At 41.3% G+C, this 26,445-nt stretch overlaps 7 protein-coding genes across 7 annotated transcripts; 3 read left to right on the forward strand and 4 right to left on the reverse strand.

Annotated features, from left to right (window-relative positions):
- Positions 1-1,925: 1,925 nt before the first annotated feature.
- PCOAH_00050570 (Uncharacterized protein) lies at positions 1,926-7,730 on the forward strand (the record flags this gene model as incomplete). The annotated part of the gene is made up of 1 exon (XM_020061839.1): positions 1,926-7,730. One exon carries the CDS (start codon positions 1,926-1,928, stop codon positions 7,728-7,730), a length of 5,805 nt encoding a protein of 1,934 aa, XP_019917267.1.
- On the reverse strand, positions 7,261-8,883 carry PCOAH_00050580 (Uncharacterized protein; the record flags this gene model as incomplete). Its single annotated transcript, XM_020061840.1, has 5 exons — positions 7,261-7,793; positions 7,922-7,985; positions 8,124-8,210; positions 8,361-8,520; positions 8,852-8,883. The coding sequence occupies 5 exons, from the start codon at positions 8,881-8,883 to the stop codon at positions 7,750-7,752; spliced, it is 387 nt and encodes a 128-aa protein (XP_019917282.1).
- A 1,410-nt stretch (positions 8,884-10,293) lies between these two features.
- On the forward strand, positions 10,294-10,923 carry PCOAH_00050590 (Uncharacterized protein; the record flags this gene model as incomplete). Its single annotated transcript, XM_020061841.1, has 1 exon — positions 10,294-10,923. The coding sequence occupies one exon, from the start codon at positions 10,294-10,296 to the stop codon at positions 10,921-10,923; it is 630 nt and encodes a 209-aa protein (XP_019917385.1).
- Positions 10,924-11,980: 1,057 nt separating this feature from the next.
- Positions 11,981-14,948, reverse strand: PCOAH_00050600 (Pre-mRNA splicing factor; the record flags this gene model as incomplete). The annotated part of the gene is made up of 6 exons (XM_020061842.1): positions 11,981-12,932; positions 13,166-13,307; positions 13,477-13,606; positions 13,763-13,849; positions 14,036-14,544; positions 14,693-14,948. The coding sequence occupies 6 exons, from the start codon at positions 14,946-14,948 to the stop codon at positions 11,981-11,983; spliced, it is 2,076 nt and encodes a 691-aa protein (XP_019917380.1).
- A 2,026-nt stretch (positions 14,949-16,974) lies between these two features.
- PCOAH_00050610 (Uncharacterized protein) lies at positions 16,975-18,028 on the forward strand (the record flags this gene model as incomplete). The annotated part of the gene is made up of 2 exons (XM_020061843.1): positions 16,975-17,488; positions 17,607-18,028. The coding sequence occupies 2 exons, from the start codon at positions 16,975-16,977 to the stop codon at positions 18,026-18,028; spliced, it is 936 nt and encodes a 311-aa protein (XP_019917277.1).
- Positions 18,029-19,157: 1,129 nt separating this feature from the next.
- Positions 19,158-20,433, reverse strand: PCOAH_00050620 (Fibrillarin; the record flags this gene model as incomplete). Its single annotated transcript, XM_020061844.1, has 2 exons — positions 19,158-20,170; positions 20,427-20,433. 2 exons carry the CDS (start codon positions 20,431-20,433, stop codon positions 19,158-19,160), a joined length of 1,020 nt encoding a protein of 339 aa, XP_019917221.1.
- Positions 20,434-22,437: 2,004 nt separating this feature from the next.
- On the reverse strand, positions 22,438-26,361 carry PCOAH_00050630 (Uncharacterized protein; the record flags this gene model as incomplete). Its single annotated transcript, XM_020061845.1, has 1 exon — positions 22,438-26,361. One exon carries the CDS (start codon positions 26,359-26,361, stop codon positions 22,438-22,440), a length of 3,924 nt encoding a protein of 1,307 aa, XP_019917114.1.
- Between the last annotated feature and the right edge of the window lie 84 nt (positions 26,362-26,445).

Below are 26,445 nucleotides of genomic sequence, written 5' to 3' on the forward strand. Positions count from 1 at the left end.
CTTCCAAGGCGGCTTACTTCTCTTTGCCGCATTTTTCCGCATTTTATTCTATTTATTTTGTATTACTTCTTATTTATTAATTTTTCTTTTTTTTTTTTTTGAGCATGTTCGCAGTGCGAGCTGCACATAATAAGCGGAAGAAATTGCCTGCGTGCACTGGCATATTAAACATTTAATAACCGCGTTGTAATAAAAAATTCGTTTTAGAAGGTCCTTAGTGAAGAATGGCGCATTTTTGATGGCCAGGAAATGAGCCTGCGTGGGTATTTATGTACACACGAATGGGTATACATTATACATATTGCTTCTTCTTTTTTTTTTACGGAAAAATCCCGCTTTCGATGATTCGTGAACGGAAAAGGCATTTAAAATAAATTTTTCCATATGATTGAAAAAAAGGATGAAATGTTCAATAGGCTTTAATTGTGAGACACATTTTGCAGTATCGTGACCTTGAGTTGGAAACATAAATTGTTGTGCGAAGATATTTTTAAGGAAAAATGAAATAATTTTTTATTTAATTTTTTTTTTCTTTTGAGCTGCTTTAACTGCAATTTTGAAGCAGGGCAACTCCGTAGGCCCACTGTTGTGCAAGGACAAGCAGAATTTTATAACTCCGTTATTTTGTTTTGAACAAATGCGTTTTTTCTGTTCCTCACGGTTTTAACGCGTAATTCCGTGGCAAACAAAAAGGAGGCCCCCTTGTAAATGTGCAGAACGGATATACAATACACCTACATATGTTCCGGCCGTAACTGTGTAACTGTCTTGTCGAGTCCTTAAGAATTGTTCACCTGCACCTTGGAATAACAAAATAAACGAGGGCCTACCCCCCAAACGCTTTTATATGCAGAAAATGTGCGGGCTGAATGAAATTGTCCCTTTGCATTGACACGAAAGCCCATTTTCTTCATAACGGTAATCGCATTGTCTAATCTCAAAAAAAGGAAAAAAAGATGACTCAGGTGTTTTAACGAAGGGAAGAAAACTCCTGTGTAGACAGGGCATTGCCGTGCTAAAAGTGTGCAGTTACACATTTTGCAAAAATAGGGGTAAATTGAATGAGCAGGTGCCTACATAAAAGTAGAATTAATTTTAAGCATTTACTAGTGTGACAAAAAGGGAAAGGAAATACTCCTTACGGCATTGCCAAAAAGGAAAAAAAAAAATCCCAAAGTTGTGCAGATTCCTTATTGTTGTAAAGTTACGCTGCGATTGCGCATGACCAAATTGTTTAACAAATGGGGAAATACATTTTATTTCGCTGCAAATTGAATTTTTCACATTTCAGAATTTCGGAAAATTTTCTTACGTGATGAAGTGCTATCAGTATGTTAGCATTTGAGCAGTCTTTCTTATACTAAAGCTTTTTTTTTTTTTTTTTTTTTTAACCAATTCCTGCCTGGTATACCGCAACATTACACACTTTTGCATTACATTGGGCTTGTTTTTTAAAAGTGTGATAACATCGTGCTCGAATTTTTAGAATATTTAAATTATTTGTTTGTTCTGAAGTGTTAGGCGTTGGAACATAATCTACTTTTGCACTGCGCAAAAATTGTGAAGAAAAAAAAAAATAACGTCCGTTTAGCATTCTATGTGAAGCTGCTTTTTTGGAGTTGCATGCGTTTTCATATTGTCTCCCAGATGGCTACTTGGGGAGACTTCCTCAATGCATGGGAAAAATACATATACATACATATATATATGTACACACCCTTGGGTGCGCATATATTGGCACGCTTAAGATAAGATAACCGGCACTCAGCGCGTCAAATATTTGGAAAGGAAAGGCAAAAGTGAAAACGGTAGAAGCCAGATTAGTTCTACCAGAGTGACAAGTTACAACAGGGGGGTAGAAAGAAGTTGTACAGAAATGTAGAAAAAGAAATATATATATTTTTGCACGAACTCGTTTTCACCAAATGGTAAATTGCGCTATCCCCCGACTAATGAAAGCTTGCTGTTTCCCTAGCGAGAACTGCTTCCCCAATTTGAAATGTAATAGCTCAAAGAAAGCGCACAGGGGTGACAAGCATTTGGCGCAATACGATCCGCTGAGTATGCACCCTGGATTTTACAACAACTGGGAAAATTACCTAAGGGAAGTCATCCCCATTTTGGGCTCCTCCGTTGAAGTTAACAAAAGAGGGAAATTGAAAATATGGCAGCGGGGGAGAAGTAAGGCTGTTAGTTGCGCGAGGGAGGAGAATGAAGGAGTTAAGAGGCGGAGAAGTTGGGGGATGTGTATTGGAAGGTGCTCTCGAGGAAGAGCTAAAAACGGGGCAGCAAAAGGGGCGCGGAAGAATGTGAGCAAATGTAGGGGGAAAGCATCTGGAAATTTTATAGATCAAGGTGCTCCAGGAAGGGACAGCCAAGTGGTGAGCCAAAGCAAAGGGACGAACAGAACCAGCGTCCCCTCAACTGCGAAAGGATTAGACCAAGTGAAAAACGGATGTTACAGTGCGGTCGAGAGAAAGCACCCCAAACAGTACGTACATAAGGAAGTGGTTGAAAATGAACGAAGCAGAAATTTATCAGTGGAAACCAATATAAACAGCAGCAGGCACAGACTTAAAAGTAGTGGAGATGGAGACATAAAACGGGACGGCAGAAAAACGAGTAGCGTTACTAATGACGCACGTAGTTACACTCAGCGCAGAGAAAGAGAACAGGAAGTGTATATTAAAAAAATTAACCTCAACGATGCAGGGAAGAAAATGTTAACTAAAGAAATACAATCGAAAAATGGGAATGAAAAAACTGCTTCCATGTCTGCAAATAGTAGACACACACAAGAGGAAGGAAGTTATCATTTTTTAATTAACTCAGATGTTGTGAAAGAACCCAAGGTAAGAGCTAGTAGAGGTGTCGAGGAAATGTCAAATAATATTTTGCTCAGGGGAAACATATATAAAATTGGAAACAGAAGCGAAACTAGAAAAGGAAAGAAAACTAGAAAGAACCAACATGAGGAGCCGCAGATGGAGAAAAGGAAAACCCATAATTGTAGGGTGAAGAAGAAAAAAAAAACAGCGAGGGGGGAACCGAGCCGTCCAGAAGCATTTATCGGTCATACTCAAAGAAGGAACCAACAGAGAGACATGCACTTCCAGACATCCTCAGGGGAAAGTTCCCTATATGAAATCTCTATATCAGGAGAGGTGGACATGAACTTTGACTCAGATTCTTATGTGGGGGGTGCCAAATCGACCAGGAGTGGGCATAGTGAGGGTGGATCCAGGAAGGAGGCAAGGACACAAGCAAAGGGGGAAGCTAAGAGGGGGATTGTTCCCAAATCGGTTCTTCTGAAGAAGGGGACAAATCGAGAAGGGGGCTCGACAGTTGAGAAGCGCGAGGGAATCACCACTCGTGAGCAATGCGCAAACCAGGGCAAGTATGCCCATATATGGGGGCTAAACGGAATCCAAAGGAAGGGAAATAAAAACACAAATGCGTGTGAAAAAGGAAAGATTCTTCTCAATTTGAAAAATATGCCACCAAAGAAGAGGGAAGACACTGGACGGTTGCCACTTGGGGTAGAACCAATTGGAGGGTTCGCACGGAAGGTAATGAACAGGAAGAACGAACGAACTACTGGTGCCCCCTATCGTGAGAAGAATTGTGAACCAGTTAAGGAGATGATCGGAGCGGCGTCCCTTCTGGGGGGAGAAATTCCCACTGATGTAGAAGAAAAACACAGCGGGGTGGAAGACAAATGGAAGGACCGCTCCACGAAAAACAAGCCCATTACAAAAATGGAAGAGAAAAGGAAGAAAAAAAAAAAAAGTTCCTTCTTAACGGTAGAGGACAATGCCACACATAGGACCCACATACACGAATCTAGCAGCAGAAATAGCGGAAGGGAAACCACCATCTCGAATAAGCGAAAAAGTAGCGACATGAGGAGAAAAGCATTCGTGGAGGGGGTAGGTGACAGTTCCTCAGATTATGATATGAAAAAAAGGAGCTTAATTTTGGAGGACCTGCTAAAATTTATTAAAATGGAAAAGGTGGAAATGGAACCATACTCAAGCTGTAACGAGCTCAATCAATTTCATTTGAAAAAAAAAGGGGATTGGATAAATCGAGAAGGGGACGAAGAAAGGGCTACCAAATGTTATAACGTGCACATAGTAGGGGGAAAGTATGAAAAGGAAAAGGGTAACCAATTGTACAGTCAATTGGTACACCTCGCACGTGAGTCAGAGGACAGCACAGGTACGAAACACAACACAAGTACGAAGAACAGTTTACCAGTGACCACACAAGATAATGAAGAAAGAGCAAATTACAATTTTAGCTATCCGAGTAGTAACCCACCTGGTTGGAACATCTCAAATAGAGAGGAGCTCACCAAAAGGGGAAAAAAAAAGGACTCTTCCAAAGGGGTAAAAAGTGGAACTGTTCCAAAAAAAGACGTGTCCAAAGGGGGCACAACAGAGGGGAAGAAAAAACGGAGTGCATCGACTTGTTACTCAGAGGAGGCAGAAATGAAGGTGAAGGCACAGCTGGACGCAGAAATGGCAACCCTAACAAAGTTGATAAATTTAAAAAACGAACAAAACGAGGAGCTAAAAAGGTGTTTAATAATGCAGGAGAGTGAAATAAATTTGCTGCGTAAAAAGGCGCAACAGACACATGCAAATACAAAAAAAGGGAAGGAAAAAAATTGGGAAAACACCACTTTTTACAAAAATTTAATAAAGGCTAAACCCTCCAAATTTATGGAGATCATTCTAAGTAACAATCAGGACGTTGGAGACGGCACGCAGATGAAGGAGACATACGAGTCGACAGTACAGGCGGAAAAATGTAACGTTGCCAAATCGTTTAATCCTTGCTTATGTACCAGTTGTGCTGTTCCAGGGGGAAGCGAAAATGGTTCTTTTCACTTAAATGATCTCAGCCAATGTGGGGCACCCTCTCAAGGGGAAAACTCCCCCACAGAGGCTGTACAAACAGACGGATTTTCCCCTATGGAATCGAATTTAAAATATGGGGAGAATCGATGTCTTCAAAGATGCACATTTAGTGGAGTACCGACGGGGGGGATATGCTCCTACACGTGTTGCATGCCTTTTAGAAATTTCACAAATCTGATCGTCGAGGATGCAACAAGTGACAAGTCGTGTTTGCATGAGCGGAACGTTTCCTGTTCTCCGCCAGAGGGGACAACGCAAAATGATGTCTCGGGAAGGGACAAAATTAGGGTGTCTAGTCTGCACTCAAACGGTTACCACGCCAAGGGGGTAAAAGGTACGGTAGGGGGTAGAAACAAGAAAGACACACTACCCAAGCCTAAGGCACACGCAGAGAGAAGACTAATAAAAATAAACGGAAAAGGAAAGTTCCAAAAGAAAGAGATTAAATATAACGCACTTGCGGCGGGGGGTGAACAGGCCTTGCGATGTGCGAATCGGGGAAATTTCCGAACATTGAGCTGTGCCCAGTTGAATGCAAAAAAATGTGAGACAGAACAGGGGGGTTACTCAAAACGGAGGCATAATATGAGTAGGACGAATAGCAACAAAGTGGAGGCTAACTACCCTATTACATCCAGCACCATAAGTGTTAAGTGCCTTCCTAAGAGAAAAACAGCTGTAACTGGGTCGGATCGAAAAAGCTGCTTTTTTTCTTCAAGAAATGCCAACGTGGAAAAAAAAGAGGATTATCAACCCAAGAAGGAGGGCCTTTTCACGAAGCTATTTTCCTACATACGGAATAACAGCCTCTGTAACGAAAAAAAAAATGACAACTGTTTGAGGAGAAATAAATCGACCAGCTCAATCGTCTTCAAGAGAAATTACGATTTGTCTCATCGCACGCATGACAGATCTCGGTCCTCCGGAAGCTTGCTTGACAGAAACGTATCCACTGTTCATAGAATAAATTGTATTAATGCGCCATACCTTCGTGCCGTTACTGTATGTGGAAATATGTGTGGACAAGGGGGTAACCTGACGACGGATGAGGAAAGAAAAATAAGCAATTCAGGGAAACAAAATCGGTATGGACTGAACAACACACATGGAAGTAGGAACCACTCGAATGATGGGATTGTTACGAACCGCATTTGCAAAGACGAGGTGAACAAAACAGTTGTGGAAAAGGGTTTTATCAGAAGCGGCTGTAAATATGTGCTGAAAGGATATGATGGAACCGCACTTGGATCCCATTCCCATCGTGATATTTTTATAAATAAGGAAAAAGGACAACTTGTTAATGATTTGCATGCCAAGGGAAAGGATTCATCGTTCGCAAATAACATGGAGCTTCAAGAGGGGGGGAACGAAAAACAGGTGATGACTTCTGACCCATTGAGCGGGGTGGAAGGCCCCCAAATGGACAAAGAAATGGCAATTAGTCCTGATATCATCGAGAAGGCAAGACAAAAATTTTATGCGTCGAAAAAGTGCGCAAAGTGCAACGAGGAGACGGGTGCGGGGAAGGAGGAAAATAAAATAAATCCTCCTGCGTGCTTCAACAAGGTGTGTAATAATAGCGGAAAGAAGGGAAAGGGACACGGAGGAGCCACAAAATTGGGGAGAGACATCCAAACCAACCTGAAAAAGCGTGCGAATCCCACAAAATTGGGTAATAACAACGCCGGCGAAACGAAACATTTTGAAAACAACCCTTCAAAGGGGCACCCAAATAGGCGCCCTAACGGTAACAAAAAAAGTAAAAAAGCGGAAGTTCTTAAAAAAGAAGACCATTCAGATGGTTCAGACGGATCAGCTGTTTCGGCTCCTTCAGGCGACTCACCAAAGAAGAGCAACAACTTATGGGAAAATAACAAATCAGAAAAGGCAAGTAAAACTTACAAATTCTTCGTTGTGAAAAAGGGGAACGAAGCTAAGTGCGCCGTAAAAAGGGAGGAAGGCATCCATTTAAGGGGGCACAATGGTGAGGCAAACAAAAATAAAGTTAACTATCGGGAGAATGATCGCTCCGTTAGTGCCGATAAAAGGAAGGACTATACAAATGGGGTGACCACCTCTGACAGTGTCCAAACGAACACCATGGATGGTTACTCCACTTGCTCCAGTGAGGACATATACTTGTGGGAAAGAAAAAAAAACAGCAAGGCGCGGAAAAAGGACCTTAATGCTGAAGGTGTAAGGAGGGGTACACACAATGAACAAATTGACAAGGTGGTTAATGTTAATGCGAAGGTGGTGAATTCAAACGGAAAGTTGGCCAGTTCAGTTGCTCATGTAATTGAGAAAATAATTCTGAATTATAAAAATTGGGATATGGGGGAGACAAAAAAGGGGGTCGGCGTTGGCAGTCACAGTGATGACAGTGATAGTGACAACGGCCACGACAGTGACAATGACAGCAATTACCACAACGGTAAAGGAAGTGAAGAATCTGGCAGCGACTGCATCAAGCAAGATGACCTGTCTGACTCATACACTTGCAAAAAAAAAAAAAAAAAAACTAGCCATTTTGAACTAAATGGGGAAAAATTAAAAACGCAAACGATAAGCTTAAAAAAAACAGGTGGTGCGTACACCACCTTGGGAAGACAGAGTACAAATGAAGATTTACATGTGCATACAAACGCACAAGTGAAGAAAAAAAAAAGCCAAGATGTTAACAAGGTGTTGTGTTCAAGTAGCCAATCGAGTTATCCTGAGCCAAAAATATTTTTCCTCAAAAATGATGAGTCGTGCATAATTGTGGAGTATCCCAACGTCAAATATGTTGTCGAATGCTCTTAAAGAAGAAACAAAAAAGGGGTCACGTCGTTTGGTTTTCGCTTCCCGATAGCATGTTTGGAATGCCTATTGGGGGGAGGGAGGGTTACGGCGATGAGTATTTCGGTGTATACATAAACACATATATGTGTAAAGTCAGAATCGTGCGTATGGCGAGTTGGTCGGTCATCTTAAAAAGGCCGAGGGCCGCTTACCATCCTTTATCGGAAAGGAGGCATTGCATTTGGGACATATTAACGTGCCTTCCATTATGTGCACCTACAAAATGATAGTGGGTTGAAATTTTTTTTTTTTTTTTTTTTGCCTCATTGCCGATATACGCATTTTGACATAATCACTTTAATTATTCCTCTTCATGCGGCATGTTAAGACCGCTTTTCTCTCCCATGGGGGTACCTTAAAAAGGGCATGGTGAACTGAGTTCAGGAATTCTTCATCCTCAAGGTGTTGACTAGTGTAGCTAGCTAGCAAATTTATCCCTAGCTAAAAGGGAACAGAGAAAACAAGCGATTTTGACATTGTGACATTATAATTGGGTAATTCTTGCATCCACAGTGTGCATGGTACGATAAAAATGAAAAAGGCACGGTATATAAAAAAAGAAAAAAAGGAAGTACAATGAGAGACATGTACCTGTTTGGCCGTTTGACACAAAACGTCATAGTCCACTTTCGTTAAAACATTTTTTACAAACTCTACATTAATTTCTTGATCTATTATTTTCATATTTTCTTCCGCGTCACTGTTCAGTTGCACTGAAAGCGGGTATCCCCCATCGCACTGGGTTTCGTTGCTGAAAGGGGGGAACAAGCGTATAAGTGGTGGGAGAGCGCGTTAGGCGGTGCTTATGTGTACGTTTAAATAGGAATGCATGAGCAAATCACACGTGCATATGAGCACATAAATGTATAATACATGCAACCATATATATATAAGATTATATAAGTACATATATGCAAATATGGACAATACGTAAATATATACATGTTACATTTGCATTATATATACGCTCTTGTGCACGCTTTGTGGGGCTGCCTCCACAAGCAACCTGCCCATACAATAACATGTGTACATCCTTGCACGGCCAAGCGTGCACTTCCCAAGATTTCTTTTTCTCAACTTACCATTTTAAAAAGTTATGGGTAAGAAGTCTCATCCTTTCCTTGCATATCAAAAGTCACGAGAAAGATTCGGGGTGTCTTACGTCAATTATAAACAATTTTTTGTTGTCCTTTTTTTTTTTTTTTTTTTTTTTTGCAAAAAAAATTGTGCTATACCAATTGGGACAGCAAAAAAAAAAAAAAAAAAAAAAAGTGACGTAAATTTTTTCTACAAATAATTAAATCACGAATGGAAGAAAAAACAAAATAGTAAAATGAAAAAATGAAATGTAACTGCTTCTTATGAACAAATTTAAAAATGAGCAAATTGAGAATTCTTAAAGAAATAACTTCATAAAAAGCAATACATGGATTTTATTATTTATTTTTTTTTTTTTTTCGTTTTACTTTTTTGCTTACATGAATGAGAAGAAATTGCTTTTCTTGAGGCATGGAAAAAGAAAAAAAAAAAATTGCTTTCCCTACCGAGCAAGCATGCTGTGGTTATGAGCGTACGTACGTATGGACGGACGAGAAATGAGCGAATCGTGCGAGGCAGGCGAAAACATGTAAAAACGTTCACGTTTGCGCTAAAGATTTTAGCTACCCCGTATGCTCATGCCAGTGCCTACGCCCGCGCTCATGTTCACGCCTTGTGAAGAATTAATTTTTTCATTTCTGCCCCTTTTTTAATAAGGAATTTCTGTATCAGTTTGGCAAACCTCGCACGGTACGCACGTACGCATCGTTACGTATCGAATCCGAGACGTATAAAAACACTACACGTATGAGCACATATGCGGTGAGTATACGCCGCGTGAAACGCCCTGGCTATACACCACAGAGGTTCCCGCTTTAGCACACGTGTAAGGAGAAGTCCATATGTATATATATACTACACGCTTTTTGTACCATATCACCACCGCGTAACTGCACTGCGACCCCATCGCCCATCCGCTATATACACGTATGTCAAATTATGAATTACGAATGAGGACGTGCCACGAATTTTTTTCTTTTGAAATTTTCAAATCAGATATGAAATACGCGTACATATGGAGTAGCCAGTATTTGCCAAAAAGTATATGCACGTAAAATGAACTTGTATGGAGAAGGATGAAAAAAAAAATATTTTTTTATTTGTCCTCGAGTTTATTCTATGTGCATTAGATTTTTACTCCTGTGTATATACCTAGCATGTGAACAGCTGTATACCAGTAGGGGTGCAGATAAACCGTGAACGAATCCGTCACTTCCGGGAACGAGCAAACAAATGTGATTGAAAGTTGAGACGACCTCAAGCTGGAACATGTATGTGGTGTATGTGTGCGCACAATGCGTGTATGTGTAGAATTCTTTTTTTTCTCTCTCTCCTTTTCTTCCCTCTTTTTTCTTCTTTTTCTTTTTGCAACTTCCCCATTTGCTCGCATAAATGCGCCCGCACCTTAAGCCGCGTCCAATCGAAAATGAAAAGATATATCCTCATTAACAACGCGTTTTGTAACACGAAAAAGGCTAAAGTGGCGTGCCATTGTGACGGCGAATTAAGCCCTAAAGGATGCAAGACCGTGCCTGTCTTTTTTGACCTTAATAAAATCTCATGCAAAAAGGTGGAAGATGACATAGAACAAAAAAAAAAATTAGATAGATTGTATTTCCTTCACATAGAAGAAAATGGAAAGAGAAGAAAAATAAATTTTTTGAATTTCTTTAACGAATTCGATGGGAGCAACACACCCAGTCGTCACTCCGTCGCGTCGCCGAATGACGCAGCCTCCTGCCCTGCACCCTCCATCAGCTACTCGAGGGATAAAACCAACAACGTCAGAATGAACAGCCATACACATGTGGATCATAGCAGAAGCCGAAGTAAAGAGGAATCCATTTCACTAAAGAGGGAACCCCCCCATTTCCACAGTTTGGAAGATGGAGAAAGTTGTACAAACAAAAAATATAAACACATAAAAAATAATTATTATGAAAAGATAAACAGTTTGTTGAAACAGGTACATATGAGCCAAATTTCAAGAAGGAACAGCAGCGCCAGTAAGGCTATGCATGCCTGCGGGGATGCCCATGCAAAGCAGTGTATGTGAGGAGAATGCGACACGAAGTAGTCACGGTAACCTATACATGTGTGTGTATAGGTTACCTTGTGGAATGCAGCTCATAGTTCACGTATTTATTGTGCGCGAACATATGTTCTGAGCGGTTGGAGCGGAGTTAACCGGAGGAATAATTGGATCGGAAGAAAGGGCAAAGTGAAGAAGAACCCGCAATGAATGCTAATGTGAGGTGTCAGCTGAAATGAAAGGACTGCTTCTTCACCATAAAATATGTCCATAATTTACAATACGTGTAAGTATTAGCAATGGGAAAAGGTGAAGCTTCCTTTTTTTTTTTTTTTTTTTTTTTTTTTTTTTTTTTTGTCATTCTTAGTTTTTTTACGTATTTGATTTTTTGCGTAACCCTATCCTTTTACTTGGCCCGTTCTGCGGGGCTATTTCCTCGCCACTTCCTTCGTGACCGTCTAAATTTCTTACCCGTTTTATTTTTTTTTTTGTTGTCTCCCTTTTTGGTGTGCCTCCGTGTGCCTCTTTTCAAATTTGAAAAATCGAATTGAAATCTGCCTATAGATATTCCCTCCTTTTTTCGTCCATTCGTTCATTTCACCCCTTGACGTTAAAATAAAAAGAAAAACAAAAAGAATAGCAAACAAAAGTGGAATTATTTCCCATTTTTCTAAAAACTTTAAACATTTCGAATTCAAAATTTACATACAACTGTTTTTTATGTGTGCAAAATTATGCATTGAATTTACCTCTGTGGGGTTGCTGCGATGCGCACAGGATGATGGGTAGATAGATGGACGACTGCCTACAATGAGGGGTACATGGTACCCTGAATCATGAAGGAAGTCTTCATAGGATGTGGCAGTTGTAAACATCGAATTGGATTCACCCTTGTGGTGAGAGAAAAGTATGCATATTTAAGAGGGGAGTTTTTTTGGGAAAAACTCACCCTTTACAAATGTCAAAGTGTTCGCAGTGGAAACAGAAAAATGTTTATCAATTAGCGCTTCCCACAGGAGGGATGACAGATAAACAGGAAAACGAAACAAAATTTAGGGAGGAGTATTCTTACTTGGGAAGATTACCCCAACGTCATGACATCCATTTCATCCATATCGCCAGAGTTCATTTTGCTCCTCGTCTCACCATCATCCTCTTTGTTATACTTTTGCATTAGCTGCATCAATTTGGAGTTTTCCATCGCAGCATTTTCAGTGCCCTTTTCATCCTTCTGCGAATGACTCACTGTTTTGTCTATTCTTTTTGGAGACCTCGAAATGGACTTCCTTCTTGTTTGAATATTCTCTACCTTTATCGTTAGGGAGGATTTATATGACGTCGGTCTTCGAGCATAATCCTTTCCAGTAGCGAGTGCCTTTTGGCTTTCTATTTTTCTATACTTGTTAATTAATTCGTTTTCATTAATTTCGTACTTGTCTTTTCTGTATGCTTTATCATCTTCTCTAGAACTGTATGACCTAGACGATCTGGATGCTGATTCGTCCCTTTTCCTGTGCGAATCTTCGTAGGATGTTCTTCCGCGTTTCGTGAGTGACCTATCACGATGGTCTCTATGCGATTTGTCGTGTGAGGAGTGTTTCTTATCGTTCCGTTCTTCGCTCGTTCGTCTCTTTCTGCGTCTATCCCGGTCGTGACTTCTACTTCTATTCCGATCTCGACTTCTATCCCGATCACGACTCCTATCCTTGTGTCTACCTCTATGCCGACTTCTGCTTCTGCTCCTGCTTCTGCTCCTTCTTCCCCTACTTCTACTTCTGCTTCTTCGCCTCCTTCTTTTGCCGCTCCTACTTCTACTACTCCTTCTGTGCGTTTTCTCATTTCTGACTCGGCTCCTTTCGGTGGCATCCGCAGCACTTTCTGTATCCCCTTCCCTGTGGGGGTCCTCCGAGTCTAGCTTCACGTAGCCCATATTAACGAGCTTTTCGTTCCCATCGATTTTTCTGATTCGAACGAAAATCTTCTCCTTCCCGTGATTCACGATGCCTCCTATTTCGCCCTTCTCCCACTCTCCGCTGGGGTGGTCACCAAGGGAAGGGAAAGAAAGAAGTAAATAAACATACAAAATAAAATGCAAAAACGTACGATACGACTGGTCGTAAGGAACACTTTTAATTTCGCTTTCCGAGCAGGGGTGTTCCTCCTCTCAGTGGGGTCACCCCCTTGCAAGAGAATATGTAGACACAAGGGAGGGTCTCATCTCGAGTGACCCCCCCTTCATGGTCTCACATATGCACGTCTCACTTACTTGACATAGGCCATAATGGGTTCTCCTTTCACAAATTTGTGCATCTTTTCCTTGTTCTTTCTGAGTCTCCTCCTATGGTCACTCATCAACATCAGTCGTGCGCCATAGGTGTTTTTTATTTTTATGGGCATTCTAGGCAGAACTGCAAGGGGGGAGGGGAACATAGTGAAGTGTACTGGTATGTAGATATGGATCCATTGCAAAAGTGAAGCGTATACACTCAACACGCGCACAAAGGTGTATTCCCCGCTTTGCAGGAGATACAACCCAACTGGGCAGCAACACCAACTAATTCGACGCAATAAACGAACCTGTGTTGAAATACTTATCCTCCGCCAGGAGGCACTGAACGTACTCGCCTATCGTCTGCTTCTTCCGTTTGTCAGCTGATGTGATAAACTCATCTTCATCCAGGAGGTAGGGTTCAAACCACATCCAAAGCTGGAAGGCAAAGATTGGGGGGGAAAAAAAATGATGTTGACGGAATGGGGCATGTATATTACACAAAGACGCATCGATGCAGTTAAGTAAGCAGTGTTGCAACCCCCATGGAAGACATATGTTATCTGTTGGGGGGGTCCCTTTTTTATTCCTAACATTGGCAGGCGAGTGGACATATCTCAAATACAAAAATCCGCAGGCTCGTATGTAGCAGGATTCACGACTTTCGATCAGCACCTTCATCTGTTTGGAGGAGAGAAAAATGAGAAAAGACGCAACGATGGTTTGAGTTGAAGAAGTGTTATACGTTACATTGATCAGGTAACGTCGGAATGATCGTTCGTATGCAATGGATTGACTATGGTGTAGTACCCCACTTAACACGTGGTGACATTCCCACTAGCATTGCCACGTGGGTTCACGCCTTACCTGCTTCTCCGACAAATGCATGGTAAACAACTTGTAGAGGCAGCAAAAAAGAGTCGACGGGGCCCTTGTACTTCCAATGCAGTAGGGTTCCACATGGTCCGCATATAAGTGAATTTCTTCTACGACCTCCTTAAAGGTTTTCAGTGGAACTAGCGATCTGAAATATTCGGACGATAAAATATTATTTCTGAGTAACGTATTTACATTGTACGTTGTAGTGTTTGTCATTTCTAGGATATTTTTTTTTTCTTCATTGTTGTAATTTGTTAGAGATGAATGGAAGGAGCTACTAGATGCATTGTTTGCACCTAGCTTATATTTCATACCCCCCCTATAGGTATGGTCTAAATTGCTATATCTGTAGCTGCTATTTGGGTGTTCTTCCATTCTGCTTGGGAACCTACTCATGGCGTTACTGTATGGGTTCATCATACTACCCATGGGGTGCATTCCACTGTTCATGTGATAGAAGGACGGGTCCATGTATCCGTAATTGAGGGCATAGTTTCCTGCGTCGTTGTGGGGAGAGGGGTGTGTGTGCAATGGTGGGTGGTGCTATGTGACTGGTGCTACGGTGACAGGTGGAGTAATTCGACACGTTAACATAGGAACAACCACGGTAAACACAGTTGTGGTGACTTCCCATCCAAGCATTACCGTCGAAGGGTACGTCCCCCTGCATATTGTTATAACCCGTCTTGTTGCCCATAGACCCACCGGGGTTACTGTTGTAGTAATAGTAGTCGTACATCTGCTTGTTTATGCCATTTTGGTCCAGTTGGTTCAGCTGATTGGGTTGACTGGGTTGAATTAGCTGATTTGGTTGATTGGGTTGATTGGGTTGAGTGGCGTGACTAGGCACGTTCGGTGGGTATGAAGCGGGGGGTTCTGCATTGTTGTACTGGTTGTCCATTGTGCGGCTGCGCGTTGAAAAAGGGAGGGGGATCGAAGAATGGCGTGAACCAAACGACGCAAGCGAAACGAGGTGAACCCAGTGCCGCAAGTGAAATGGGGAGAACGAAACGGAGTGAACCTAATAATTGCCCTTTGAAAAAAATAAAAGGCGTGGTGGCTACCATTTCAGACCTCCACACACTACAGCGGTATTTTTTTCGCAGAGGCCGTTTTCCTCATTCGTGGGCCTTTGTACGCAAATATACGGGGCTCATTTTTTTTTTTTTTTTTTTTTTTTTCTTTTGCACGACGTAATGGCAGAGAAGGGTAAGCTGTGTTGTGACCTCTACTTGGGGGAACGTGTGAGACGCTCTCACGTCTATACATATAGCACGAACGTATGTATGCTTATGTAGACGTCTTCCCCACGAAACGGCTATGCACACTGGGAGTAGAAGCAACGCATGGAGGGTACCCACACTAAGCATCTAATACGTTAAAAAAGAAAATGGAAGAAACCACCGTGCTGTTACGCATCAGGGGGAACGTCCTACATGCATATTATACAATTACGAAAGGGCATATTGATAAGGCGTCACATAGGGCCGTGCGTAGTGTACACTATATACCTATGAGCAACGTTGCTGTAACGAATTTTTACAACATGGGGGGCCGACGAACAAAAGGAAGCATGCTAATTCTGTCAATCATTTTTCCAAATGGAACAAACAAAGGCGTTTAAAAAAAAAAGCAGGAGGGGGAAGAAAATATATGAACGAGCTGGCACATAATGTGGACTGGGAGTGGGGTCAAAATGGCTAGCAGTTCATTTCCCCCAAGGTAAGGAAAAGCCTATAATTGCCTTTTCCTAAATTTGTAAGTCTTCCTACAAAATGGCATATTTTTTACAAAATGATATGCAGTTTTTCCACTCCGCTAAATGTAGCCCCATATGTCATCGTTTTTAGTGATGAGGGAAAATAATGGGTAGGAGGAAAAGGCCTGCATTTATGCTTCGTTCATCCCAAGATAAAAAAAAAAAAGGAGCATTTTCACGGCTAGCGAAGGAGCACGAGCTGCTTGGGGTGAGTACGCACAAGCATCAGGATGTCCGGAAGTATGCGTTTATATAATACGTATGGGGAGTTATAAGCGCCGTAATTTCCTTAATGCAGTTGGGATGTGTTTGAGGGATGCAGTACAAACATTCAGCATTCGCAAAGCGGTGAGATGGGAAAGCTGCAAAGTGGTACATATTTTATTTTGCCCGACCCAGCTGCATATGCAAAGTATATTTTACTTCCGGGGCGTGTGCTTTCCTTTTTTTTTTTTTTTTTTTTTAATCTGTTAAGAGGGTCCTACATCGGATTTGTTGGCATTTACGTATAAAATATATCTGTATGCATATGGGCGTAAAATGCAATGTATGCATTTTTTTTTTGCAGAATTGATATTCGCCCGTTAGCTGTTTTTTGGGCCCTTCAGAAATTCCCGCGGAAATTTTCGCGTTCGCGTGGCGCTCACATTGTTGCTGGTTTTACAATCCTTTCGAAGCCAATTTGGAAGCACAGATAATGCGGCACATGTTTACAGGCAAATGTTTCCATTTGAGGAGCTGAGCGGGTACTCAATTCTGTTGCGCCCTGTCTGTCAGACGCATAGTGCGTACATATGGATGTATTCGTTTGTGTGCCCATCTTCCCCGTTTCGAATGTGCCAATGTGGTAGTGATTTTTCCAGCCACCGGAGCGATTTTATTTTGCTGTTACTTGCTTCCCGTTTTGCTCCATTTTGGCGCCACTTTTACCAATATGAAGAAGCAAAAAATCGCCATTTTTTTTCCCCCCGCCCATGTTTCTTCGCACGCAATTTTGTCCCTGTTTAAAGTGTAGCGAAGGAGACGGCCTGCTGCCACAATCCCTACCCCCCAGATAGACTTCTTTTGAAATATAAGACGCATATGCCTGCGCATATGGATCGCATTATATACAGCCGCGGCCACATATGTATAAACACTCAAAACGTCGCAGCTAGCGTGGCCAAGGATGAATAAGGGGAGTGAGAAAAAAGAGACGTACCAAAGCAGGCGAAATGACACAAGCGATTTAGACAATATCAGAAACAAGTTGGAAGATCTGAAAAGCAAAACAGAAGTGAAGACAGACGAAAGGGTAGAAAATGAGAAGAAAAATGTTGACCCGTTTAGTGATCTTAAAATACACATTTTAAATGTTCTGGATGAAACGAGAAAATGCATAAGGGAAAAGGAGAGCTTACAAAATGTGCATGGAAATAACATCGAGGTGATAAAAAGGGGAAACATCATATATAAGAATATGAAAAATCTGGATACATACTTTTTAAAGTTAGAAGAAATTTTAAAAAAGCAGGAAAAGAAAAAATATGCCTACAGCAAGGAAGAGCTATGTGATAAAAATGAAACCTTTGAGTTGTTGAAAAAGCAAATTTATGAATGCAAGAAGTTGAGCAATTACGACCACATTAAGGATACTTGTGTTATAGACTTTTCCGATTTTAAGAATAAGCAGCAGGTGGAGAGTAAGTGATCATATTTTTTTCGCACCCCCAATGTGGGAAGCATACTATCCGAAGGGGATGGCTTTCCCTCTCATGTGTGTCCCCATTACACCGTTTTGTTTTTCCCCCAATCTTGCAGGAAAAGAAACGAGCAACAACAGTGATGAGGAAGACGACATGGTCATAATAAACAGGTGGAAAGAAAGGGATAAAAAATTTAACGAGGAAATTTTGAAAATCGGAGAAGTCATCGATCGGATAGGAGCCAATGCCGTTTTTATAACGAACAAGGCGGAAGAACAAAACGAAATAATCATAGATTTACAGGACCACACTGATAAGACGCAAAATAATGTGAAAGAGGTCAATGTGGAAATTAAGAAAGTGATGAAAAAGCATTCTCAGACGACCTGGTGTTGCAGAATTTCCCTCGTCATTATTTTGATTGTATTGGTGATGATAACGTCGAATGTTATACAGAATAAATTCATCAGAAGTTTGCCTACCCCGGTGGTTATTCAGGAGGTGGTGCCGCAGGAAGTCCATCCAGTTGAAGCATAATCCTGCCCCGCGCAACACGCGCCCAAATTTGTGTGAACGGATTTTTCTTCCACAGTGAATGCTTGATACGTGGTGGAGGAAAAAGACAAATTGGGGTTTCCAAGGGGAACTGAAGCACAGTAAAAGCGCATAACAGGAAACATATTTGGAAATCCCATAAAAGTGCGTCAATATTTTGGCATGCTATTTAATTTAATTTAATTTTTTTTTTTTTTTTTTTTTCCGTATACGTTGTTAAAGACGATGCTTTTGCAATTTTGTATGTAGTACGCTTTTAAAAATGTTTCTTCTTTTTTTTTGTGCGAATGTTGAATTGATAATTTTTTTTTTCCTTTGAGATTTCGCAGAAGCATTTTTATGTAAACACATTTAATTCCTGTGTTTTTGTGATTGCTTCCGAAAGGGGAGCCGCCGTGTATGTACATACACACCCGTTTATTATATGGGCAGTTAATACATGCATCCATCTGGATGTTTCCCTCAGCGGTGCCATCAGAAGGTTATAGCATATTGTAAAGAAGGAATGAGAAAAGTTGCATACTTTAAAATTAGTTATCCCAACGGGGAGGGAAAAAAAAAAAAAAAAAAAAACATACTGATTAACAAAAAAGATGCGCATGCTCCATGAGCAAAATGCGGTTATGCGATAAAAGTGGTGTCCTATAAATGTGCAAAGTTGATACACTACACATACGAATGGAATATTGAAAACAAGGGGGAGCTGAAATGGGGGATGGAGGACATCCATCCGCTTCGAACGCGTACTTGCGATGTGAACTGAAAAATAAATGCACCAAGTACACATCCTTTTTGTCGCATTCGGGTTAATAAAAATAATTTAACATTACTGTGCGGGTGGGTAATGCGGCGGGGTTGGAACACGAAAACATTTTCGCTTTTTTTCCTGGTAACCTATAAGGTAGGTTTTTATTTTATATACCCTCCTTCTGTCGTCTGAGTCATTCCTGGTTTGCTCCTCTTTTTTTCAAATCTCAAATGATGATCTCGATGCAGCAAAAGCTGTTCACCGTGGTGGATAGGTTTACCCTGCCCACGATAGTGACACGTTATTTACAAACAATGCGGGTTGACGCCCATGTGAAAAAACCCCTTAAACCTTTCGCAATTTTTACCTATACATACCCAGAACGATGGCATGGTTACGATGAAACGGTTCCAACGTTAGCTTCTCCTTGGGCTTACAACTTTCCTTTTTTAATTTCTCCATCTCTGACGCAAAGACGACCTCCGGCTTGGCAGTGGAGTCAACACAGTTGGCCTTAATAGATATTATAAACCATCCTCCAGTTTTTAAAAACATGTGAGCATTCATAGCAACAATACGTGCTTGATCTGGCTGTGCAACATCAGCAAAAACGACGTCCACCATATCTACTAGCATACGATACTTAATTGGCTGTCTAGCATCCTCTACAATGGGAACAACATTGGACCTCTTTTTTGACATGTTAGTTAAGTCTCTGCCTGATCTGTGAGAAAATTCAACTGCATAAACGACTCCTTCATCGCCGACCATATCGGACACGTGAGATACGGACGTTCCATTTGCTGCCCCCAGGTAGAGAACTTTACACCCTGGTTTGATTGGCATGTTTCCAACTCCACCCATTAAACAGGCACCTAATTTTGATCGAAATGGGTTCCATACTCTGTATTCAATCTTTTCATTATCTCCCATTACTTCGTATCTTTTCTCTCCATAGACACTTTCCCCTGGAACTAAATTTTTTGTTACAAGAATGTCTGACTTTCCTTTTAGTAGAAAAACTCCTGGGAATCTATGAGGTACTACAATAACTTTTCCTAACTTTCCATCTTTTTTGAAATTTTTTTTATTGTTATTATTTCCTCCACCAAATCTTCCTCCTGCGCCTCCTCTAGCACCTCTTCCTCCCCCTCCACCTCTACCGCCTCCTCCACCTCTTGGGCCACCTCCACCTCTTGGTCCACCTCCACCTCTTGGACCACCTCCTCCCCTTGGGCCACCTCCGCCTCGTCCTCCATTGTTGCCTTTCCACATGCCTCCCTTACGCACGGCATTATTATTATTATTATTGTTGTTTCCTTTCTTGAAATCTTTGTTGCCCTTTTTGAAATTCCCGGATCCGCCTCGAAATGCGTCTACAGGGGGGGTGAAGAAATAACCACGTGAGACGGTGAAACAGGTGTGCCTGTGCCCTCGCGGATGGTACAACTGCGGGAGCTGTACGTCTCCAGATAAACAAAACAACGCGTGTAAAAAGAATTCCCCTTTTAATCACGAAAATAAAAAAAAGGGGCATATATTATGCAACACTGAGGAGAGAAAATATGGGTGGCAAAAAATTTGCCACTGTATTCTCCTTCGTTGTGACTTCTTTTTTAATTTTTTAAATACCTGTCATTTTGCGTCAGCGTAAAAATATGTATTCAAATTTGACCAAACTTTACAACAGCAAAGTATGTTTCTATTCCGATTGGGTCAACTCTTCTTCCTTAATATGTTGGCGCGTTATATATGCAATACAATTGCTTGCGCAGGACTGAATTCACGCGCCAAATGGGGAAAAATTAAAACAAATGGGACGCAGCTCGTCGTTCATATACATATATGCATATATATTCTTTTCTCGCTCATTACACAGCCTTCAGGAAAATGGCGTAATAAGTTCGACGAAGTAAAATCCTCCACTACTTCTTTTAAAGATGGTATATTTGGGGTTACATGGTTTTTCACGTGGCGATGTTAAAAAACGCAAATTTTCATTTCAGCTAAGCACAGCGGCTCACGTTTCGTTTTTGCATGTTCTATATTTTTTTGCCGCTTTTGGTAAGATAAAATGCTATTTTTTTTTTTTTTTAAGGAATTTTGTTTCCGAGCAGTCGCTTCATTCAGGGAAATTGTTGTATCTTCTTCGATCAGCACAACAAATATACATACGCTATAGTAATGTTATGTATTTTTTTTGTAGGCGCCGTTATGGCTGGATGGTTGGTTGACATGGTGCCATTCCGTTTTTTCTTTTTTTTTTTTCAAATTGGGAAAGGAAGAGTGGGAAGCTGCCAAAAAAAATTGCTTTTTTTTTTCTTTTTTTTTTTTTTCGATCCAAAGGGAAAGCCACCCTAGAGAATATGCAGTATGTACATGCAGCGAAGTGAACGTTGCAAAGGCGCATTTGCTACCGCGTCAGTGAAGTGGCAATTTTAAATGTACATACAAGCGGTACAAGCGCTGCTTAGGAAAATAATTGTCCCTTTCATTTTCCTCACCAATATGTATATATACGCATATTATTTTTATTTTATTTTTTTTTTTTTTTCAAAATTTTGCATTATTTTACGCAAGGGGGTTATGGTAAGATGTCAGAAAGCGCTGCTCAGCGGAAAAGTTGGCACAGATTAGCGGTGATGTCTGCGGAGGACAGATAGACCCATTTGCCACATTTTTTTTTTCTGCTCAAAGGTACGATGGGAATGAGAATGGCCCCCGTCCTGATACATCGACATTGACGCATGGTAACGCGCTGACCCTGACGGGTGTCCGCCCAACAGTGAAAAAAAGAAAAAAAAGTGCAGATACAAAATTACAAATGTTAAAAGCATAAAATAGCAAATGGGCCATATAAAATGCAGGAGTTCACACCTCCATACTTCTCACCAGTTGCGTGAAAAACGTGTCACCCTTGAAAACGCAACGAGGGGCAAACCACACCCCTTCATGCAAACGTGTCCTACGCGGAAATAAGGCACGGAAAAAAAAGAGAACACCTGAATTGAGCGAAAATAATTTCTTATTTAAGCAACAGGGAAGTTAATAAACTGATTTTTGTGCTTTGGTAGGTTCCTCATTTTTACATTTTGTTGTTCAAACTATCATGTTATGAGTGCTCTCCGTTTGGTCATTTTTTCGAACGTGAAAACGCTTCATCCTGCTTGTGCAGAAAATTGCCGTGTGTGGTTCGTTTGTGCTTGTCCCTTTTTGAGGCCACCCCACAAATGTGGAAAGGCCTGTAAAAGAGAGCTCATTACAAGAGGTGCAAAAAAAGAAAAAAAACACATTTGGTAGATTCACCATTGAGTCGTTTCGGCTAAATAATTTGCGCCCCATTTTGTGCGGAGGTTTAGCTAAGAGGGGTTAAAAAAGAGAGGCGCAAGAATACCCCCTAGGTAGCCTCCTCATTTGGTACAACAAGGGAAAGAATTATTTTATAAATTTTAAAGTGGACAACGAGATGGGCTGTGATGTGTAGCTTCATCTCAGCATCGCTGGATGGTAAAACTTCGCTTCATGTAAACGTGCAGTTGTCATGAGGGATAGGATTTTGCACCATGAGTACGATCACCCCTGAGGGAGAAAAGCACCTCGTGTGGGTTTAGGTCCTATTTGTCCATTCGTTCATTCTACAACCCTACTGGGCGTGGGTGGAAAATGTTAAAGAGCGGCTTTGCCTAGCGGATGAGTGGGACTCAATTCCGTTCTGCGTAGCGCCCGTGAATTTATCCACAGCAGACCCAACAGACATATCGACGAGACCCCCCTGATTTGATAAGACTCCAGAATGTATGGCCGCTTTGCATAGAATAGAAGAAGGAGTGTATACATTTGTGCCCCAAATTTTACCGTCCATTTTGTCACAACCTGATGGACATATGATTGTTCGTTTTTCTCCAACAGGTAAGTTTAAAAATAAGTTTCCATTAGAAGAGCAGGAAAGAATGTTATCGTCATTTTCAGGGAAAATCGAAAAGGATCTTAATTGAGATTGTCTTTCCGCTTTTGAAACAATTCCCATGTGTCCTCTTGCTGCCTTATATTCAAACAACCCATTGACAATTCTTAGAATAAAAGAGTTATTTTCATCTCCATTTTTTCTGTTAGGTTTGTACACCCCTGCATGTATGGCTGCTTTGCATATGGAGGAATCTGGGGTGTAGTAGTTGTTGCTTCCTTTTACAATAAACTTGGACTTGGTACAGTTATCCGAGCAGTGAACCAGAAACTGGGACCCAATTTTGCCATTAAACTGGTGAGACAAAAGATCATCCTTACAGGATAAGTTGATTTGCTCTCCATTTATTTGAAGCTCCTTGTTTATGATACTTTTGGGTTTACACGCGGTCATGCATTCTCTTCCATCGACCGTTTTTCTGTTCTTTCCGATTTTTTTCTTTCCTCGTTTTGTTCTGCCCACACCATTGTAGTTGCTGTCGTTGCCTCCACTGAGGTAATCGAACGAAAGAGCAGCATTTGCCAACTGCTTAATTTCTTCATCGGATAAAACAAACTTGTATACTTCAACGAGGTGGATACTTCCAATAAAATAATCTGTCGTGGTTTGGTTGGATCTGCCAATGATTAAATCTCCATTGAGGGTAAAGTCATATTTGGCCTTTTCCATGGGGAGCTTCTTTCCGTTTATGTAGAGGTTGGTACTTTTGTTCGTTTTGTTAAATACCACTGCGAGGTGGTACGTTTGTCCTAGGACTGGTTTGAATTTGCTCTTTAACAAGTGGGGGTTACAGTTCTGTTCTATTATCAATTCATTTTCTTCGTTCACTGAGATGGAGATTCCGTCACACAAGCTGTGAGATAGTATGGTCCTCCAGTTGCCTCCCCCACCACTCAGAGTGAAATAAATGATGAAGGTAAAGTTGGACATGCTTTTAATATACTTCTCGTTCGGCAAATTGGTGCAGTTAACGAAATCGTTTTCTTTTCCGTTAAATCCGGGGAAGCCTGTTGGGGGTGTCCACTGGAATGTTGGCTGAGTCCCTAACCCTCCTGTGGTTATTCTCCCATTTTGTCTCTGAACATGTGGGGGCGCCAAGAGAGAATTTTCTCCACGTTGATCATCCATCCGATCATTACTCGGAAACCCTTTGTCTGAATTTTCTTCTCCATATTTGTGGTTACTCTTTCGTTCCTCTTGGATGATAGACCTGGTTGGGATACTGACGCTGAAACTTTTGGACGTTCCAGTAAACTCGTGCGATTCAACATTGTTTCGCTTCGTGCCGACAAAGTTGTGATGCTTGTGAGATATGATGAGGACGAGGTCATCGGCTACATTGCTTGAGAGCACCCCTGCGTGTATGGCCGCTTTGCATATGGGTGAATCAAAACTATATAAAAATGTTCCTTTGATATTTCCTACTTCTTCGTCACACTTTTCCGGACAGCTAGCTAAGAAAACGTCTCCCACGTGTGCAGCGCTCAGATCTGCTATGGACACGATTTTGTCAAAGCAGGTTAACTCGATTTTGTGTGGGAAGTTTTTCTTCTCTAATGTTAGGAAATGTTTTTTAAGTCCTACAGTTGTGCTTACATGGTGGGAGTTTTGTGCACCTGCTTGGCTACCCATTTCGTAATCTTCTTCTTCCCCACCTGAACACCCAAGGATTATATCTTCATCGTGAGAGCAGTAAATATCTTCGTGCGTTTCATGTGCACAATTTTGGAGAGACTTTTCATCCCCTTTGCATTTAACATTTACAGCATTTATTTTATCTGCATCATGTCCACATAGATTTTCCCCTGCGATGTTTGTGCATGGATGGTGGGAGAAGCCGTTTCCCTTTAGTCCTGTGTAGCCCAATTCTCGGCAGGCGATTTTCTCTCCTTCTTTTACCCATCCTTCTGAGCACACAGAGCCGAATGAACCATTGTAGAACATTTCTAATCTTCCAATTCCGTTGGTAGTGGGTGCTCCAGTTATATCTACCAGTCTGATCATCCCATCGGTAACTAAATCATTCTGGTTCCCCTGGTTGAGGCACTGTATGATGACGTCATCGTGGTGGTCCACACAATGCGAAGAATCATCTGCATTACACTGAAGTAAGTTTTTTTCATTCCCAGAGCATACCGTTCCAGCACTACTGAAGGGGTACTTATAACCAGCACAATAATTTTGTCCATTCAGGTTGAAGCACATTTGTTTAATATACACCCCATTGGGGAAGCCTAAATCTGCACAGGCCCTTTTAGCACTATCATCGGAGAAGGTAAAATTGGGTCCCTTTTTACACACAGTTCCCCATGTGTTGTCACTACGTCGAATTTCTAACCTCCCCAAGGAGGACAGTTTTCCAAATGCATCTACAATTCGGACGTTACTCTTAATATCATCAATGGATTCTAGACGGTATGTGTAGAAGGAGAAATTGGGTTCATCCACTTTGGTAAGAAGGTCGATCGCATCAATGTTATTTATCTTTTCCTTAACAGCATGGTATTGGTGCAAGTCACTTCCAACTGTGACTATGATAGAACCTCCACTTGGGGTTAAGGACCCATCGTGAATAGCAGATGCACAAATAGATGTAGAGGAAGGATGAATGGAAGAACCTTCCACCGAAGCAAATTCTGCATTTTGGCAATTCTGTGGACATCTAACTTTAAATATTTGCACCTTACTTTGTAATGCTTTCGGCAAATTACTCATATTGATTAAATCGTTTCCCCTGATATGGCAGTCGATATCTTTTGCTGCCCCACCATCTACACTGTGATCTGCCCTTATATTAACTTTGACCGTTTTTTCGTAAGGATGTCCAATCCAGCTCTTCACATTGAAGACGTAAAGTTTATTGTCACTTTTTATTTTTACGAAATCACAGTACCAGGGGTCATCCCTAGTAGCGTTATTGGTGAGTATAATGTCTTCTATGGTTCCTACATCTGATGCTTGAAATTTTATTTTTTTGAGCACTCCAGATGTAAACCCTTCGTGTAGCACTTTGGTATTGCTCCTTTTGTTATTTCCTAGGAGGACAATGTCTACCGTCCCATTCGTTCCTGCTTGGACATCTTTCCCTGTTTGTACAAATGCTGTGTATATTTTATTCCCTGAGAGGAAGTAAGTCCCTTCTGGATTTTTCTCATTTAACAAACCGGTGCAGTCAAAAAACCAATACTTGTAATCCTTCCAGATGGTAATTTTTTTGCATTTCCAATTTTTTTTTGTTGAATTTATTTTTACGTGTATATATTCTGGACTTCCTATATCAGTTGCCACTGCAAATGTTTTGCTTAACAGTCCTTCTTCTTCCGTTCCTATGTTGATTTCCTTTGTCTTGAGTCCATACCCGTTAGACATTACTAGGGAGACGTTAGCGTAGAGATCCACCTCGTTGGAGATTACGGGGGTTGTGTGTATCATGTACTTGGCGATATTTTCCGTTTCGCTCTGGCACTCTGCGTAGTCTGCCTTTCCGAATTCGAATTTCGCTTTGCACCATTCTTTGGCGTGGGTCGTCAGGGGGGCTAGCTGGAATAACAGCTGGACAAGCAGCAGGACCACCAGGGTTGTCATGCACTTGGTGTTTACCATTTTGGGGGAGATGCCGATATGCCTGTTTCTCTACGTTGGTGTTAGAACTGACGTTTACGTTCTATTGTGAACACGCGTGTGTGC

The sequence above is a fragment of the Plasmodium coatneyi genome, chromosome 13 (assembly GCF_001680005.1).
Source record: "Plasmodium coatneyi strain Hackeri chromosome 13, complete sequence".
Classification (NCBI taxonomy): domain Eukaryota; phylum Apicomplexa; class Aconoidasida; order Haemosporida; family Plasmodiidae; genus Plasmodium; species Plasmodium coatneyi.